Below are 15,430 nucleotides of genomic sequence, written 5' to 3' on the forward strand. Positions count from 1 at the left end.
ATCCACTCCTCACTCGACAACTGGTCCTCCTCCTGCTCAACTTCTTTTTGGAAGAAATCTGAAAACAAAACTTAATGAGCCACCTATCTCATTTAAGACTAAACCTTATGAAGAAAATATCAGACTCAAAGACACTTTGATGAAGTCCGAAATGAAAACATACGCAGACAAACGACAGTATGTAGAACCATCTACCATCATAGACAGCACCCAAATGAAACCCTTGACTCCATATGTTTTGTTTGTTTTTGTTTTTAAGGGTTTCGTGGCGCTTGCAACAATTTAGGTTATATCAGCGCCAGTAAAAAGGAAGAAAATGGAATAGTAAAAAGTTATAGAATTACAATTAAAGGACCCAAGAGAAAGTAAGACAAAGGGGAACTGGGAACAAATAGGGATCAGATGTAGATTCCAAGCGCATACCACCAATGTACCTAGTTTGAGATCACCTATAAGTCTCATCCGGACACAAACACAAGATCCAACAAAGAGGAATACACTCAAATGCTTACATTATATATTCAAAATAACAAATATAATAATACATATTGGAGAGATGATTTACAAGGAAAAATATATCATCTCCAAAACAATAACCATGCATTTGACTGTTTCCCTCCCAGCCAGGACTCCGACCAGAGCCAGGAAAAAAACAAGTAATCTCATACCAAGACAAAGACAGAAAACATGTTGGAAAACAGACATAAGGGGATAGAAGACACAGTATATACCTCCCTGCTCACTATGGGATGCCAAGATCCCCACCTAGGACTCCGTATGAAAATAAACCCTACATTGTAACAGCAAAGAAAGGATCGATGGTAACAGCATCACGAAATGACAAAACAATCACCAGAAATATTAGCTTTTTCAAACGCCCACGAGACCACCAACTGCCAGTGAGATAGAGGAAGACAAAGCTTCACTAATGGATGATACGTCACCTCAGGACGTCCCACGCCCTGAAATTGAAACTTGAGATAGCAGATAGCAGTCAACCAAGCCTGCAGCCTCAACCAATACGTCCCAAGAGTAGACGGAGACAAAAGGACCCTGAGAAAATCAAAGATTTTGTGATGATCTAATCATTAAATCGAGCACCGTTTTCATCGTATTTTTATCTCGTTTTCATGGGCATAAGATGTCGATCCGTTTGAAGCCCCAACTTGTTACACAAGACAATAGCTTGTTAAGTCTTGTCGTATTTGTTTGTTTTTGTTTTTGTTGTTGTTTTTTGGGGGTTCTTTTTATTACTAGGATCCTCACCAAAGTCCTAATGATAGTCTTGTCTATCAAAACTCGTTACCATTTCATCGTTTAAGGTTTGTTAGCTGTTAATTGTTTTTGTTTTTTTAAGAAAAATATGAGAGAAGTAAGTTGAACGTAAGTAAGAATGAAATATAGCAGTCAGTAAGTAAGATGAAGTACAATAAGTGGAAAAGACACTGCAGCAATCAGAATTGTATTACCAGTAATTTGGAATAAGTCCAAAAAAAAACTTCTGAACTGTTAAATTGTGGAAATTTTTATCTCTTTTCAAAGATTTAAAGGACAATCCTTTCAATGAAAGAAATTAATACATGAACGGTAAAACCGTGAGAATTCATTATTTATAGCCCGTAAGGAACAATTTTTTTGTTTGTTTGTTGCTTTAGGTCTCTTCCAACACAATTGAGGTTATATGAGAGACCGCTGAAACAAAAAAACAAGCAATCTAACAAAAATAGTACAAATGTAAATCAAAATCATAAATTAAAGATATCATAAGCTAAATTATAAATAACCAAGAACAAACAGGCAGAAGATTTACAGAAAAAAAAATATCCCCTGTCAAAAATACAATCACAAACCAAAGAAGCAGGATAGGCTAGTAAAGAGAAGAAGAAACGACATCACTATCGGATCCGTACACCCATGCGAACATCATAGGTATATGATTCAAGGGTGATGCTCCCATCCAACCACCCGCAAATAAAAGTGAGAATGAATGGTAAAAAGTAATGTACGAAAGGTTTAAGAAAGTCATTGTGTTTCTATTCAGTGAGAATGCTTCATACCTATTTTACTAAGGGGAATAAATGTTTTTCAATCTTTTTACAAACATTCTAGAAAGTGAGGGATGTAATGGTTTAATAATATGAACATGTAATGCAAAGGAAATAATCATTGTAATTTTACCACTACCATATTTCATGGAGTTATGTTCCCTGATTCTTAATGAATGAAAAGCAATTAACGATTACGAAAAGAACAATGGCGTCTTGTCCTTTGATATTCTACAGCATCGAGTCAGAGCTGCCAACCCCATCTGATTAGAATGTGTACAATGGGACCTCAATATGGGGGATATTTCATAAAAATGGGTACAATCTTGTTGTTTTTGTTTTTAAGGGTTTTACGGCGCTTGCAACACATTTAGGTCATATCAGCGCAAGTAAAAAGGAAGAAAATGGATAGTAAAAAGTTCTAGAATTACAATTAAAGCACCCAAGAAAAGGTAAGACAAAGGGGAACTGGGAACAAAAAGGGGTCAGATGTAGATTCCAAGAGCATACGACCAATGTACTTAGTTTGAGATCACCTATAAGTCTCATCCGGACACAAGCACAAAATCCAACAGAGAGGAACACACTCAAATGCTTACATTATACACTAAAAATAACAAATATAATAATACATAACAGTGAGATGATTTACAAGGAAAAAAATATCATCTCCCAAAACAATAACTATGCATTTGACTGTTTCCCTCCCAGCCAAGACTCCAACCAGGTCCAGGACAAAATCAAGTAACCTCATTTCAAGACAAAGACAGAAATCATGTTGGAAAACTGATATAAGGGGATAGAAGACACAGTATGGACCTCCCTGCCCGCTATGGGAGGTCAGGATCCCCACCCAGGTACAATCTTGAAATCGACGGAAACTAACCATTGTAAAAGTAAGAGGTAGGTATACTTTGATAAAGTCACACCACACAAGCTCAATTGCAATAATGTTCCCAAGACTATAATCCAATCATTTCAGAATTCTACCTCCCAGCATGAAGTTCATAATTGGTCAAAAAATATATGAATATCCACTTGGTCACCAAGGTTTCTCAATAGGCTAGTAATAATATGAATAACAACGTAACACAACATCCATACATTGAAAATGGGTAAATGTTGGGGGAAATGCGTACAAGCGTACAATCGCTGAAAATGCGTACAATTTGGCAATTTTTGCGGTAGGTTGGCAGCTCTGTCAAGTTCACCCAAACAACTGTAGCGTATGCGACAAACACAACTCAACGGTGAAATGTTATTCTTGGCAGCAACTAGACCTCAATGGCTGCAAAACGCAGTGTTATGAGAAAGATTTGTGTTTCCTGTGCATGGGTCCTCATCGGATTAAGGACTGCAGATCCCAGGCCAGATGAGATTCATGTGGTGGAAGGCACCACTTCTTCCTATGTACCGTGTCGAACAATCCAGAACGAAACACTGTGAATAGTGACCTAGAGATCGACCAGACTCAGTCTCTACATGATGTGAAAGTCGTACCTGTGAAATCGTGTGTAACAGTTCTTCAGACAGCTCGTGTTGTGGCAGTGAATAGTGATAGTAATTACAACATGAAAGTCAATATTCTCTTTGACTACAGCTCCGACAGGAGTTACATTTCTTCTGAGTGCATTCGAAAATTGGATTTAGCGGTTGTTGGCAAGAAGAAGATTTCTGTGGTTACCTTTGGACAATCAAAACCTCATCTGCCAGTGATTAGACATAAATACAAATTATCACTAGTCTGTCGTGATAATAATGGAACTGACGAAATGACTGTCAACCCAGGATCTGTGCCCCTATCCAAAAGCCCAAATTATCCCCTGAAATCATCAGAATATTACAAGGGAAAGGTTTGAAATTGGCTGAAGGATCATGTGTGGACAGTGACAGTCCTTTGAAAATTGATATTCTTGTTGGTTTAGATTATTTTTGGAAATTTGTGAAACCAAATGTATGATCAATAACGGAATATCTGTCTGCACAAGAGACCAAGTTTGGGTGGATAATTTCAGGCTCTTGGGAAAACCTCTGACTCCTTCTCACTTGGGCGAAACTCACCCTTTGATGCTTCTCATGTCAAAACTCGAACCCCTCAGAATGCTAATGAGTTTATTGTTGCGCACAAGAACCATCTTTTGGCTCTTGACGAATTCTGGAAAATCTGGAGAGAAATCTTCCCACTGTGGGGCATGTTAGAGATAGAAATAAACTTCAAGTTGGTTCTCTGGTGCTTATTAGAGAAGAAAACACACCAAGAATGAAATGGCCATTGGGGAGGGTATCTAGGTTGATCCAAAGCAAAGATGGACTGATTAGAGCAGTTGGAGTGAAAACTGAGAAAGGGGAATTAATCAGAGCTGTCCAGAAACTTCATAAGCTTGAAGTTTCGAATGAAGAAAATGGAATAGAAATTGATAATCCAGTATCAGAAAATACTGATCGAACACCTGAAACTGACTGTGTTGTTCATGGTCCAAATCGGGTAGAGCTATCAGACCCCCAAGACCTTTGATTTATAATCATTTAATGTTAGAATTTTTTTATTTTTTTAAAGAAATTGTTATGCTAGCCTCAGCAGTGGCATTGGCCAGGGGTGGGGAGTGATAAAAATAATCATTATCTGAGATCAGGGGAGACAACGGTGTAAACGTTATTGCTTGTAAAATTTGATGTTTTTTTTTTTAATTGTTTCCCTTGAACTTGTTATTTTGACCCTGAACGGGAATGAAGCCGGCAGATATGATATGTTATTGAATGAAATAAAAAGACTCCATTGTAATTATTAATAAAGCACTCCTCATCCATGAAATCAGCATATTCTTGGCTTCCTTATTCACATTATTGTGTTTTAAATTGAAACTAGAAGAGCATGACAGCTTGTTATTGACTACATTTTTATACATATTATTATTATTATTATTATTATTATTATTATTATTATTATTATTATTATTATTATTATTATTATTATTATTATTATTATTATTATTATTATTATTATTATTATTACTATTATTATTATTATTATTATTATTATTATTATTATTATTATTATTATTATTATTATTATTATTATTATTATTATTATTATTATTATTATTATTATAAGAATTACATTTCACATAAAAAAAGCCTTTACCAAACCAAGCATATTGTCGTATAATGTAGATTATGTTCTAATCTTCGGACGTGTTCTCAGCATAAAGCATCTTAATCATCAATTTCGTCACAAAAACTACCCCTTTTTCATACTTCATCTACAAGTTGAATATGTCATTTTATAAAAACTCTCCATTTATTAATTATGCTACATCTAGGGAAAACATCAGAAATATACTCTTAAACATTATTTCAGTCCCTGGGGTGACTTTGCACCCCAGGCCTATGTCTTCATTACACAAAACGGCCAATTTTTAACTCAGAAACTTTAAGCTTGACATTTCCTGCACACAATATTTCTGATTTGATGTTGGACTAGAATAAAGTCTGATTTTTATAAAGGCAACCAGGGTTTACTCATGTCCACTTATTTCTAAAGAGATTTTTTAAACCATGTATTGACAATGATAAGGTTTCCCATCTGCACCAATCAACAAGTCTTTTCCCTCTTTCATTATTGGTACCTAGTCCGTGGGGGCATAGGATATTTTCAACTCTCTCTTTACCAACCTTAGCATTGAAATCACCAATTATTAAATGAATATCATTGGTTTTACATTGCTTTATTGCCTGTTCCAAGATTTTTTTCTGATCCCCTGTCCACCTAGCAGTGAATGGGTAGCTGAGTCTGTTAGATTTGGTGGAATGCACTTTGCAATAGACTAGCGTCCTATCCAAAGGATAGCAAGCAATTGCTATTGTCCGTTTCATGCTATAAAAACTAGGATAAGCTCCGTTTCATTGGGCCAATGGCACTGAAGGACTACTTATTTTTTTACATTGCTGTATTGCCTGTTCCATATCTTGACAGAATGTTTCAATTATGTTTTCGTCACTGTCTGATTTTGACGCATATATTTGAATAATATTAACATTAAAAAAATTTCCTTTCAACTTTACTAAAACAACTCTTTCTGAGATTGCAACATGATCTAAATAGCACTTTGGTGGTGATTTGTCTAGAAGAATTCCAGCTCCTTTCTCTTGATGTTTTCCACTGGCCTAATAGTAGACTGAAGTCGAGAAAGAGCTTCATGAAGAAAGAAAGCATCCACCCTGACCATGCAGCTGTATACAGGCATTCCACATGGATGGAGTGGGACAATCATGCAAATGAAGCTGTTGAAGATCCGAGAGAACTGAGCTCCACAGGAATGAATGGGTAACACTAAACAGAGCACAGGCAATAATTGGAAGAACAGCTGGAAGCATGAAAAAGTAGGAGCTGGCTGAGACTAGCTTGTGTACATGTGGATGCCCAGAGCAGACGATGGAGCACATCCTTAGAGAATGCCAGGATGGGCCCAGCTGCACTGACCATGACCTAAGAGTCTGCTCCACAGATGCTGTGGACTGGGTTCGGTGTTGAAGCAATGATGATGACTGGCATAATGCAATACAAAATCATCTTCTTTCACTACTCCTTCTCCTTTCCATTTCATTTCTGAGATACCAAGGATGTTCAATTTGGAACTTTTCATGTCTTGGATATCGTTTTCAAATTTGCCGAAGTGGTTTAAAGAATGTATATTCCATGTGGCCAATGTGATTGTTTCCTTTTGCATCAGTTAGAAACGTTCAACGTGTTCAGGACAGTTGATGTCCTGGGAATTATTGTTAGTGACGGTGGTTTTCAGTTGCCTTCCGTCATTGTTATCAATAGAATTTAAATTATTGCAGTTTAATTTGACTGAGTTGTGTTTGATGTTTTCTTTGGCTTCTCTTTTTTTAACTGTTTTTGTTTCCTTCCACCTTTCTTTCCTCTTTTAGTTTGTTTTCAGTATGCCTTGATTAATTCAAAAGATTTAAAAGTGTTCGCAATTTCTAAATTTGGTGTACAGACCACTCTGGATAATCGCAACTCGGTTAATCGCAACTTTCGGTTAACCACAACATTTCCCAAGAAACGGAATTAATTCTATATAAAAATCACTGGTTAATTGCAACAAAATTTGGTTAATCGCAACAAATTTTCGACCCCAAAAAACTGGCAAATTCAATAAGAAATCAATTAAACAAAATCTCATGATTAAATTTCATCATGGGTAAATCATGACATGTTGAAGAATCGATAGTGAGCAGGGTTTAATGCTACAGTAGTGTGTCAACACTATTAGATTAAAAAGAGGATGGGGCTTTGCACTATGGGTTTGAGATGTCATATGTGACTAATATATAGGAGGCGAGGGGAATGGGTATAGTTTTCACAACAGGTAGATGATAACAGTTCTAAAGAGAGACTGAGCCATATCCTTTGTTTTGGAATTGACAACTGTGCATTGTGACCAACAAGTTTGGTGAATGACAACAGTGAGAGGTATTCTCAGTAAATGCCTTTCCACGTGTCACACATTTATATGGTTTTTCTACTGTATGAGTTCTGATGTGTTTATGTAAAACTGAAATCTGACAAAATGCCTTTCCACAAGTCACACATTTATATGGTTCTCTCCTGTATGAGTTCTGATGTGATATTGTAAATGCGAATTCGGATGAAATGCTTTTTTACAAGTCACAAATTTATATGGTTTTTCTCCAATATGAGTTCTGATGTGTCGTTGTAAATATGAATTACGAATAAATGCCTTTCCACAAGTCACACATTGATATGGTTTTTCTCCTGTATGAGTTCTGATGTGTCGTTGTAAATATGAATTATGAATAAATGCCTTTCCACAAGTCTCACATTTAAAAGGTTTTTCTCCCGTATGAGTTCTGATGTGTTGTTGCAAATTTGAATTCTGAGTAAATGCCTTTCCACAAGTCACACATTTATATGGTTTTTCTCCTGTATGAGTTCTCATGTGACATTGTAAATATGACTTCTGCGTAAATACCTTTTTACAAGTCACACATTTAAATGGTTTTTCTCCTGTATGAGTTCTGATGTGTCGTTGTAAAAATGAATTCTGAGTAAAATCCTTTCCACAAGTCACACATTTATATGGTTTTTCTCCTGTATGAGTTCTGGTGTGTTGTTGCAAATTTGAATTCTGAGTAAATGCCTTTTTACAAGTCACACATTTATATGGTTTTTCTCCTGTATGAGTAATGATGTGTTTTTGTAAACGTGAATTATGAGTAAATGCCTTTCCACAGGTCACACATTTATATGGCCATTCTCCAGTTTGGATTCTTGAGTGATTTTGCAACTGGGAAGTTGTAGTGTTTTGAGATTTTGTATCAACTTGAGGCTTGTCTATTTCACTAAAGTCAAATCTTTGGTCTGGTCTAAGATGTTCCAAAGTTGTATCATGATTGTTCTGGAAATCAGTGCCAGGCTCTTGCCATTCCACACTACTGTCTGTAGTTTCATCTACGTCAATTTCAATTTGGATGTTTTCCCGAAGTCCATCATTTAAAGACTGGTCACCACTGTCAAGATCGTTGTTATCTGTAAAATAGATAAGAATATTCTGACCTCCACAAAACAATAACTTAGAAATCTATTGAAGTGATCCAATATCCCCAATGAAATAATTAAATATGTGTGTATTGTAACTAGAACTAACATAGATGATTGGTTTTTATATATTCATAACATTGGAAGAAAGTTGGTGGATGGATAATTGACCAAAACTGGTGAGTCGGAATTCATACATTTATATATATATTTAGAGCGGTTATGTGGTCTAGTGGTATGACACCCGCTTTCGGATCGGAAAATTATGGGTTCAAGCATCACACTCGGCGCATAGTTAGTCCTTGGAAAAGGCTCTTCACTCATATTCTCTCACCATACTCAGGTGTAAAATGAGTACCTGGCCGTTAACAGCAGTCTTTGTCCGAAAAATTGTAACATCGCCTAACAGGCGTCATGTCCTGTCCTATATATTAAATGTTGCTGTTGACCAGGGACCCCTTGTAAAGCGCTTTGAGCACATTTAGTGGATATTGCGCTATATAAAGCTCAATTTTATTTTTTTTTTACTTTAGAACATTCTCCAGCCTTATGGATGGAATTCCAAAGAAATAGTTGACATATTTAGAATGCTGTACCAAGAATTCTCAAGCCAGGTCATCCATCAAGGAAAATATTTCCTGAATTTCATGTCACCACTGGAGTGAGACTGGACCATCTATTGTCAACACTTCTATTTTTAATTCTGATAGATAGGACCACAGAAAGTCACAAGTGACATTGCATTGGATGCCTTTTCACTACCACCCAAAGTGTACACAATAAACTACTTATGGACGACACTGATATCACTCACTACACTCTGATTATATTTGGCTAGTTATAAATGGAAGGCCTGGGAGACCAAATAAACTGGAACTATAGATATAAAATATAAGATGTACATTGAGCATTATTTTCTCTTTTGAATGCTGCGTTTTGGTGTAACACTCTCCATCCAACACACACATCAAACCCTTGTAACATGTGTTGTATAATGTTACCTCCCTCAACATATCAATAAAGTAAATAAAGCTCTCTTTATTAGTCCTCAAGCAGATAATTGTCTTTGGGTCTTTTCCAAGAGAAGACTGGAATAACCCAGGTGTTAGGCGCAGATCAGTGCTGAAAATTGAGCTAGGGAAAGGTGGCTTGCTTAGGGCCTTATGACACAGTGAATATTCAAACTAGCTATCTTTCAGGTATGAAGCAAAGACCACATACCTGAGCCACAAGACTCCCCCACCTCATCCCCGTCTCCATCAAGTGGTTAGGGAAAACTTTTTTGGAGTGTAACACATTGTGTATGGAACAAAATGGCTATTATAGTAAAGGACAGAAGCAATATTTTGCATTGACACAACTTTGCCCCCCCCCCCCCCCCCTCTTCCAAAGGGGGTCCTGATAGCTCATTTGGTAGAGCACTCACTTCAAACACAAAGGGAACGGGATCGATCCCAGGTGCTGTCGAGATTTTTTCTGACCCCCCCCCCCCCCCCCAACAGTGATCAGGTAGCTAGGTCTGTTAGATCTGTTCATCATAATAGCTTGTCTCTCCAACACCGAACCCACGCCAAAGCATCTGTAGAGTAGACTCTTAGGACATGGTCAGTGAAGCAGGGCCCATTCTGGCATTCTCTAAGGATGTGCTCCATCGTCTGCTCTGGGGATCCAAATGTACACAAGCTAGTCTCAGCCAGCCCCCACTTTTTTATGCTTCCAGTTGTTCTCCCAATTTTTTCCCATGCTCTGTTCAGTGTTACCCATTCATTCCTGGGGACATGTAGCAAGCGTCTACGTCGCGTCCCTGGAATCCCTCGCTGGAAACCGATTGCTACAACACGCACAACACCAACAACTCTTCCATGGTCAGGGTGGTAAAAAGAAAGCCCCTCAGCCCTCACCATGGACAACTTTAAGACTGTAAGCTTCAACGCAGAAGGACTGTTAGATCTGGTGGAAGGACTTTGTGATAGACTAGCATCCTATCTAAAGGGTAACAAGAAATTGTTATTCTCCATTTCATGCTATAGAAACCGAGATAAACTCCCAATGGTTCTGAAGGACCACTTTACCCCTTCCAAAAGAAAAGGTGACAATAGTTAGAGAGATCCCACAATTAAAAAATGAACAAATATTCAGTGATCATCATCAACCTCATCATTAAAATACCTTGTACAGTCTTCAAGACCTTATATGTGACCTCTGACCCCAAACCACTGGAAGAGACTGGCCCCTCACAAATTGTTTTACATCTCTGGTCTCCTTTGTTGACATTACAGGGTCCCTGAAAAAGGAAGAGAATACAGAATAAAATGAAAAGATAGCACGAAACTACAGATTTTTTAGACCTTTTTCTGGTCGGCTACTTTTAGTGTCAACACATTGTGGCCACAATGTACAACAAACTTTGTAAACAAAGAGCGACTGGCACCATACCTTGCCAGATATTCTTGAGTGTATCAGGTCTACCATATGATTAGTCTTGACCCAACACAATGATTTACAATCGTCGTAAAAGAGAAAACTGATGGATAAGGTAGAACATTGTCGACAAAGAGCGTGCAGTTGTGAAGATTTAATACATAAGGAGACACGATGCGATGGCTGAGTGGTGTAAACTATAATGGACTATGACACCTTGCATGACCTGACGAATGATGAAGGTTAGCCGTGTGTAAACTCTCACTAATGATATGATTATGACACCTTAGTGGCCTGGTGAATGACGAAGATTCACCATGTAATAACACGTAATTAGCCTTTGTAACAACGGAATGGCACTGTCGCATGTCCCCGATAAATCATGATGTGTAAAAATGCATTTCCATTGCCATTGATTTACACTGGTTGTAAAAATATTGGATGAGAAAAGTAGAAGATTGTTAGAGTACAGTGTGCAGTTATCCAAACCTTGCGTACAGTTATGGAGACATATTATATAGAAAAAAATTCTTTCACCCAGGAATAGTGTACAGTAATGGGATGCAAGCAGAAATCTGGCATATAGAAAAGCGATGACTAATGTAATAAAACTGGTCGCAGACTGACAAGTACAAAGAAAAATGACAAAGAGTTCAGTTTTTTACAAACATTGAAATTGGTAGACTCCTGGATTCAATCTCTGTTACTGTCTACTTTGCAATAATCACCCTCATTGCCATCATCATCATCATCACCTTCATCATCATTTTAATCATCATCATCGTCATCAGGGACCACATGTAAAAAAAAAAAGGATATTCTCTAACCTGGCAATTCTCATAACACTGTGTAGTAGTGGTAGTTGCAGTGATGATGTGGTGGTGGTGGTTGTAGTAGTAGCTGTAATGATGATGTGGTGGTGGGTGGTTGTAGTAGTAGTGGTAGTGATAATGTGGTGGTGGTGGTTGTAGTAGTAGTGGTAGTGATGACGTGGTGGTGGTGGTGGTTGTAGTAGTAGTGGTAGTGATGATGATGTGGTGGTGGTGGTTGTAGGAGTAGTGGTAGTGATGATGTGGTGGTGGTGGTTGTAGTAGTAGTGGTAGTGATGATGATGTGATGGTGGTGGTTGTAGTAGTAGTGGTAATGACGATGTAGTGGTGGTGGTGGTGGTTGTAGTAGTAGTAGCGGTAATGAAGATGTGGTGGTGGTGGTTGTAGTAGTAGTGGTAGTGATGATGTAGTGGTGGTGGTGGTTGTAATAGTAGTAGCGGTAATGATGATGTGGTGGTGGTGGTTGTAGTAGTAGTGGTAGTGATGATGTGGTGGTGGTGGTTGTAGTAGTAGTGGTAATGATGATGTGGTGGTGGTAGTTGTAGTAGTAGTGGTAGTGATGATGTGGTGGTGGTGGTTGTAGTAGTAGTGGTAGTGATGATGTAGTGGTGGTGGTGGTTGTAGTAGTTGTGGTAGTGATGATGTGGTGGTGGTGGTTGTAGTAGTTGTGGTAGTGATGATGATGTGATGGTGGTGGTTGTAGTAGTAGTGGTAATGACGATGTAGTGGTGGTTGTGGTGGTTGTAGTAGTAGTGATGATGTGATGGTGGTGGTTGTAGTATTTGTGGTAGTGATGATGATGTGATGGTGGTTGTAGCAGTAGAAGTGGTCACGATGATGTGGTAGTTGTGGTTGTAGTAGTAGTGATGATTTGATGCTGGTGGTTGTAGTAGTAGTAGTAGTGGTATTGATGATGATGATGTGGTAGTGGTGGTTGCAGTAGTAGTGGTAGTGATGACGATGTGGTTGTGGTGGTTGTAGTAGTAGTAGTAGTAGTGATGATGATGTGGTGGGGTGGTTGTAGTAGTAGTAGTAGTGGTAGTGATGATGATGTGGTGGTGGTGGTTGTAATAGTGATGGTAGTTGTGGTAGTGGTAGTGATGATGATGTGGTGGTGGTTGCAGCAGTAGTGGTAGTGATGATGGTTGTAATACTAGTGGCAGTGATGATGATGTGGTGGTTGGAGAGGGGGGATCCTTGGAACAAATTGACCTCACCTGAATTTGATGGAAGTTGCCCGGAACCCAGAATTTTTTGCTCCAGATCGGAGATTTTTCCGGTGAAACCGGAGTTTTGGCATCACTGTATTTAGTTCCTTAATAAATTGTCCTGTCCATAAACCTTAATCTCCATTTATTTCTTCACTACAGTTGTCTGACCGTGAAGCACTGACTTTCTCTTTCTCTCTCTCATCTGATCGGCTAGGCCCAGAGTAGTGGCCTGATCTTCCTCTCTGAGGGAACTTAACGAGTTTCTTCCTTCTATCCTTCTAATCTTTTCCCTTTTCTTTTATTTTGTTGACGTTTTCGGTATATCTATTTTATGAATGTAAAGCCCCTAAAGCCTCTTGTAATCGGGGTAGAGCCCTATACAGATATCTTTTATTATTTTTTTATTATTATTAGCGTCGTCATGATCAGAGACTACAAGTAAAAGAGAAATCATTATCTCACCTGGCATTGGGTCCCCAGTGATGACATCTCACAAGACAGATCTGTTGTTACAGTGTCTTCAAGTTTAATTCTAACACTGTCATCGATGCTTTGTGCATAGACATCATTAAATTGTGAAAAGGTTTGGAAAGAGTTCTCTGCCTTGATGTCTTCATTTTCAAGTTTAACACTTACGTCAGAGAATTGAGTAAAAATATGAGAAGAGTTCTCTGCCTTGCTGCCTTCATCTTCAAGTCTAACATTGGCATAATTAAAGTGGGTACAAGTAAGGGAAGTATTTTCTACCTTATTGTCCACAGCTTCAAGTTTAATATTGACATAACTTAACTGTGAAGAAGCGAGGGAAAAATTCTCTGCTTCGGTGTCTTCATCTTCAAGTTTAACATTGACTTGTGAGCTCTGTGGATGAGGCTCTGGTATATTTTCATCTTTTACTGATTCAAGTTTAACACCAACATCAGAAGACTGGCATAAGGTTTCTAGTGATATTTTAGTTTTTATAAGATCTTCAAGGGCGTCAGTAAATGATGGTACAGAATTCTCTGTTGCTTCAACATTATCCAATCTGACATTTGAATTAGATATCTTAGAACAGGATAAATCTTCTGGTGAAAGCCTCTCATGTTTCTCTGGTTCAATTTTACTAAATCTGTCCATCTTTACTTGTCAATATAGATGTAAGGAGCAACACTGGAAAAAAAAACAACAACAAAAACAAAAGAAAGGTTTTCCAGATTAATTATGCAAAACATGCCAAATTTCACAAGTTTTGAAAGAAACTAAGCTTTGTTTTGTTTGTTTTTAGAAGTCTACTAATGGCTCTTGCAAACAGACTTGGGTCATTTAAGTGCCAGGAAAAAAAAACCATGATAGGCGATAAAAGGAGGAACAGAAGTAGATGATAGAAGAAATGTACCTCTGTATCTAGTGTCAAGCGTCCAAGTCACATCCCTGAAATCCCTCGCTGGAGACAGATTGCTAAAACACGCACAACACCAACAACTCTTCCATGGTCAGGGTGGTAAAAGGATAGCCCCTCGGCCCTCACCATGGACAACTTTAAGATCGTTAGCTTCAACGCAAAAGGGCTGTCATCAACAAAGATAGAATTACTGTCCAACCTCAAGAGAGAAAGTGAGTGATTAAGAGAGAGAGAGAGAGAGAGAGAGAGAGAGCGAGACAGGCAGAGAGATAGAGAGAGGAGGGGGGGAGGGGAGGAGGTGAGTGATAAAAGGGATGGTGGCAGATTGTAATGACAACTGTGATTATTCTCAGACATGTATGAGAATAAGAAAATTGATTATTTGGCAGACACTGTCTACCAATAACGATGGAGGGTTATACACAGACACTTATTTGAAACTCTGCTCTTTTAAACATTTATCCACATTCCAGATTATGGAAAGTTTCGAAATGTACATAGAATTAAGTAACGTTAATAAAATATCAATAAAAACATAAAACAAACTAACAATAAATCGGTTGATGGATAGTAGGTTACAATATATACACACTATGCGTTGACATTCATGTGGGTGTTATGGCCGAATGGTTAAGTGGTCTGCCTTAGAAGGCTTGTCGGAATCAACACTGTGTTCGAATCCTGGTTCCGCCACTTTTTTTTTTTTTCATCTTCTTTCTTCACAGTGTTGCAAATGATAAATATCCCATCCATCCCCCCTCCCCCTTTAAAAAAAAATATTTTTCCCTCCCTCTTTTGGTCCTTTCTAGTAAATTGTCATATTCGTCCCCATTCCGATCTCAAAAAGTATATTTATAAAGAATAAATAATTAAAAAGCAAACAAACAAAAATATTCAGAGAGCGATCAAATCGTCAGATAGAGAAATAATAAACATTAAAAAAAATGTTTAAAGAAAATCATGCTCAGAAATGG

At 37.9% G+C, this 15,430-nt stretch overlaps 1 protein-coding gene across 3 annotated transcripts in view; it reads right to left on the reverse strand.

Moving 5' to 3' along the window:
- Positions 1 to 1,603: 1,603 nt before the first annotated feature.
- The window catches only part of LOC144958175 (uncharacterized), a 128,889-nt gene continuing 115,062 nt past the window's right edge, over positions 1,604 to 15,430 (reverse strand). For 2 of the 3 annotated variants that reach the window (XM_078889953.1, XM_078889954.1), the window contains exons 2-4: positions 13,535 to 14,224; positions 10,780 to 10,894; positions 1,604 to 8,601 (exon numbers count right to left, since the gene is read on the reverse strand). In XM_078889953.1, the coding sequence (XP_078746079.1) occupies positions 7,637 to 8,601; positions 10,780 to 10,894; positions 13,535 to 14,191 (1,737 nt within the window). In that variant the 5' untranslated portion in view covers positions 14,192 to 14,224 and the 3' untranslated portion in view covers positions 1,604 to 7,636. Of the gene's footprint in view, positions 8,602 to 10,779; positions 10,895 to 13,534; positions 15,194 to 15,430 lie in introns of those variants that run through there. The other variant, XM_078889955.1, reaches the window with a different exon arrangement.

The sequence above is a fragment of the Berghia stephanieae genome, chromosome 12 (genome assembly GCF_034508935.2).
Source record: "Berghia stephanieae isolate SIO BIC M18660-M18661 chromosome 12, UCSD_Bste_1.3, whole genome shotgun sequence".
In the NCBI taxonomy this organism is placed as follows: domain Eukaryota; kingdom Metazoa; phylum Mollusca; class Gastropoda; order Nudibranchia; family Aeolidiidae; genus Berghia; species Berghia stephanieae.